The 4,211-nt window shown below is 33.8% G+C and overlaps 1 protein-coding gene across 1 annotated transcript; it reads right to left on the bottom strand.

Annotated features, from left to right (window-relative positions):
• Window positions 1-960: 960 nt before the first annotated feature.
• Window positions 961-3,671, bottom strand: LOC130935914 (geranylgeranyl diphosphate reductase, chloroplastic-like). The gene is made up of 2 exons (XM_057865841.1): window positions 2,932-3,671; window positions 961-2,084 (listed from the first exon to the last, which is right to left on the bottom strand). The coding sequence occupies exons 1-2, from the start codon at window positions 3,622-3,624 to the stop codon at window positions 1,383-1,385; spliced, it is 1,395 nt and encodes a 464-aa protein (XP_057721824.1). The 5' UTR covers window positions 3,625-3,671; the 3' UTR covers window positions 961-1,382.
• Between the last annotated feature and the right edge of the window lie 540 nt (window positions 3,672-4,211).

Raw genomic sequence — 4,211 nt, 5'->3', positions numbered from 1 at the left:
AAGGCTTTTGTTGTTTCCAACATCAGAGAGGGAGTCACCAAATATGAACTGCACAGTCTTGCATTTCACATCCTCTAATTATTTCATTTCCCAAAATGGTCCCTGCTAGAACAACAAGTAGTGCCAGATTATTCAACTTCATGTTTAATTTGTGTACAAGTTATACTCACCTCTATGATTGGTTTTATTATATGGTGAGAATGCTATGTTATAAGTAAAACCTAATGCAACTACTTTATATTTTGTTGCAATGCTGTAAGTATAAGATCACAAATGTGAATGTTTGATTAAGTCCAAAGAATTTGGTCACGTGGTTGCTAATTGATATTCCGTCATGAGGAATTGAATTGGAGGAATGCAGAGACGTGACCCTTTGATTCGAATTCTCAACAAACCACGTATCCATGGAGTGTGTTATTCACTTACTCTTGTAAGATTATCAAACTGGAAAATTCTGTCATTCTAAATTCTCCCAAATTTAAAAATCCATAAATTTATTATTTTATGTTATCATTCTATAATTTTTTTTGGTAAACTATATTTATTATTTTAGTCATACTTTTAACCAAAGGAAGGGTATAGACTAGAAAAAGAAACAAGTAATTACTTATAAAGAGTAAATATTTAAATTAGTTGTCAAATACGTATTTAAATTTGGAATAAAAAATGTTATACATGTATCAAAATTAATTATTAAATTAATTAATATATATGTATGTATAAATATATGTAGTGTTTAGTTTATTTTTATTATATATTTTATATTCTAATATGTATTTTATAGATGTAAGTAATTTAATGGTTAATTTTTCTGAGTACATATAGTATGATTGTTTTTTATTAGACACTTTAGTCTGCAATAAATTTTTTTATTATTTTGAAGTAAACTAATTTGTCTTATTTTAGCATTGAATTTCTTTATAATAAAATTTGTTATGAAATTATTTATTCAAACACATGTATAGAAGAGTTGGTTTATAACATAATTAACTCCTGTAATTTTCCATTTATACATGAGCATTGCATAGATACTCATGATTAGTCTCATCTACAGTTTTACATCAACTTAATGTCATTTTTTTCAAATGAATTAAGTGTTTACATTTTTGCAAAATATTAAAGTATCATGTAAAATATCCTTACTTAAACTTCAAGAAATGGTAGTATCACTTTTAAGTTTTAATGATAATATCACTAAATATCTCAGAGAAATAAGTTACCATTCCACTGTTGTAAGGGGTAAACCTCGTGGCCAAGAGCCGATAATTGGATTGCGGTAAACTTTAAAGCTATTGCTTATAGGTATAATCACTTGTATATATCAAGACGACAATGATATATAGGGGCATAGATAACATGAGTATATTGTGATTGATCACTGATCATACATTGAGTTTGTCCATCTCCCTCCTGATAGCATTTGCTCTGACCAAGCTCCCAATGGTGTTAATGGCCAACTTGAGATCCTCCAATGGATTCCCAGGCACCACTGTCTTATACAAGTAGCTATCAAATGTCATCTTCTGAACATACTCATCAGCACACATCTCCACGAACGCCTCCCGTGCCGGATTCGACCTATAAAACACCTTCTGAAGCACATCCAACACCTTGTACGTCGGCCAATATGTCTTGTCCCACTTCTCCAAATACTTCCTCAAATCCCCTTCATTCACCATCCTCTTCCCATTCTCCGATCCTTCCACGATAGCCTCAGCGCACATTCTCCCACTCTTTGCCGCAAAATAGATCCCTTCGCCAGAGCATTTCGTCACATACCCGGCTGCATCCCCAACAAGGGCCACCCTCCCTGATAATCTTCGGGGTCGGGGGTGTTCGGGGATGGGATGCGCCTCCACTCGGATGATCTTGCCTCTGTTGATCTTATCCTCTGCTCTTTTCCTTGTTGCCAGCTGGAATTTCTTGATGTCTGCCTTGTGTGTCACTGTGCCGGTTCCGACAGCAACATGGTCGCATTTCGGAAACACCCAACCATAGAAATCTGGGGATACATCATCTCCAACGTACATCTCCGCAAGATTTTCATAATACACCATTTTATCGTCCGGGATCTTTATCCTCTCCTAATAAAACAATTCCAACCACCAAAATATCAGAATTTTATAATTCTCAAAAGCAATTCACATTGGAACTAGATCAAATTAAACCCTTCTAAGTCCAAGTAATGCAGAGATTTAATTTCTATTAAATATAAGTATTTAATCCATAGAGTATACTATCGAATCACATTTTTATTGATTATAATAAATCGTATTACCTAGATCATTTTCTATTAGCAACATAAATTAGCCATTTAATTTATGATTGTAATTAATTTTTTAGTAGGAGTATACAAGGAATACATAAAGTGTAATCACTAACAATTTTTTAGATTCTCATTTTGAATTAGGTAACAAACCGAATGAGACCAAATTCATAAATAACATACATGGACGAAATTCATGAAATAAAATGAAAGCGTCAGGAGTTGTTCGCCTGAATTTCTAAGAAAAATATATATTTTTTTAAAGATCTCTTAAAAAATAAAAGTAATTTTATATTTAGATATTTTTTAAAAAAAATTTATCTATTAATTATGTTTAAGTATAATAATATAAAAATATTTTTTTATTCATTTATTATGTAAACTTTTTTTTAAATCTTTTAAAAAAAATAAATTATAGCTTCATAAAAAGTGTGTTTTTTAAGTACTTTTATTTTTATTATTAGAAATTTATTAAATATACTACAAAAAATAAAAAAAAAACAATTTTTTTCTATCAACTTATTGACAACCAAATAAGTACATTTTGCCTAAGCACTGCATTCAAACATTATAAAGTTACAAAAGAGAAATTTACAAGACCAAATAAAATTAAAATGGAGAAATTCAAAAGGAAAAAAAATTTAAGATGATACAGAGGATAATACCTGAAATGCAATGGCATATTCATAATCACCAGCATCAATGGCCTTAGCAACTCTAGAATTAGCCCCATCCGCACCAATGACAGCATCAACTTCCAACGTTCTCTTCTCACCAACCCCACCAGTTTTGCCATCATACCCAGAATAATGCAGTACGTAAGGTGAGTTCTTATCTTTAGGCATATCCATTTTCAAGAACAACCCATTAATAATGGTGGCACCGTTCTCTTTTGCTCTATCTCTAAGGTACGCGTCCAAAACCTCACGCCTCACCATTCCAATGTACTCGTGCGGCTTCAAGGTCCTTCCAATGTCTACCGCCACGTTTGACGGTGATATCATCTTCATCTTCGTCACGCGTCGGTCGATTATGTCTAATGGCAGGTCAAACTCTCCCACCATGCACAGTGGAATGGCGCCCCCACACGGCTTGCAGTTATCCATTTTCCGTTCGATTAGGAACGTCTCGATGCCTCCCTTTGCTAGGGTCTCGGCGGCAGATCCCCCGGCTGGACCTCCTCCAACGATAGCGACACGCAGGTTGCGGCCTTGGAGCTTGGGACTGGTTTTTCCGGCAATGACCTTGAGCTTTTGGGGGAAGCTGATGGCGGCATGCTTTTGGTGGACGGCAAAATGGGAGGTTTCCGGTGAGGATTTGCGGAGTCCGAGGAAAGATTTGAGAACCATGGAGTTCATGGTGCTAGTGAGTGTGTGGGTGATTGTTGTTTTTCTAAAGTTTTGATATTTTGTCTATTTTAGTGTGAATGTCAGCTTTATTGGTGATTGTGGATATGACACGAGATTTTGGGGCGTTTGTGGCCGTTGGATAGGGAAATTGAGGCAGGAGATTTTACGTGGATAATGTTTGCCAGATATTGCGACTTTGGAGCTTGGAAGTGCATGTAGTATTTTGAGTGGTTGATATGTTGCCACGTTGTGCAACTTCTGCTTGTAGGTGTTAAATTCCTAACTCACTTTCCAGTTCCCATGTTCAATTGAAATTGAGCAAGTTCTTTTTTAAACACCTATCACATATGAAACGTTACAGACGTTATTTGATTAATCTAAATATTAAAATTAGTTGTGAATAAATTATCTCCAATACTTGAAAAAAACAATTATTATCAAGTATAGTGATAAATCTATAAACAAATTTTTTTTGTCTCCAATACGAGTATTTGTTGAAACCGAAGTAGAAGTATGAATTATAATTTTATAAGGATATACTTAATCTTAAGTTACAAAATACATGACATTATAAATTATTATAATTAATCTTAAGT

The sequence above is a fragment of the Arachis stenosperma genome, chromosome 6, assembly GCF_014773155.1.
Source record: "Arachis stenosperma cultivar V10309 chromosome 6, arast.V10309.gnm1.PFL2, whole genome shotgun sequence".
NCBI classification, from domain to species: domain Eukaryota; kingdom Viridiplantae; phylum Streptophyta; class Magnoliopsida; order Fabales; family Fabaceae; genus Arachis; species Arachis stenosperma.
The sequence above is the reverse complement of the archived record's forward strand: the minus strand, read 5'-3'. Positions and strand labels throughout refer to the sequence as shown.

Excerpts from the sequence above, each read along its gene's own strand:
- LOC130935914 (XM_057865841.1), bottom strand. The coding sequence starts at position 3,624 with ATGAACTCCATGGTTCTCAAATCTTTCCTCGGACTCCGCAAATCCTCA. Across the intron at positions 2,085-2,931 it reads AATATGCCATTGCATTTCAG|GAGAGGATAAAGATCCCGGA; the intron begins GTATTATCCTCT and ends TTGTTTTATTAG.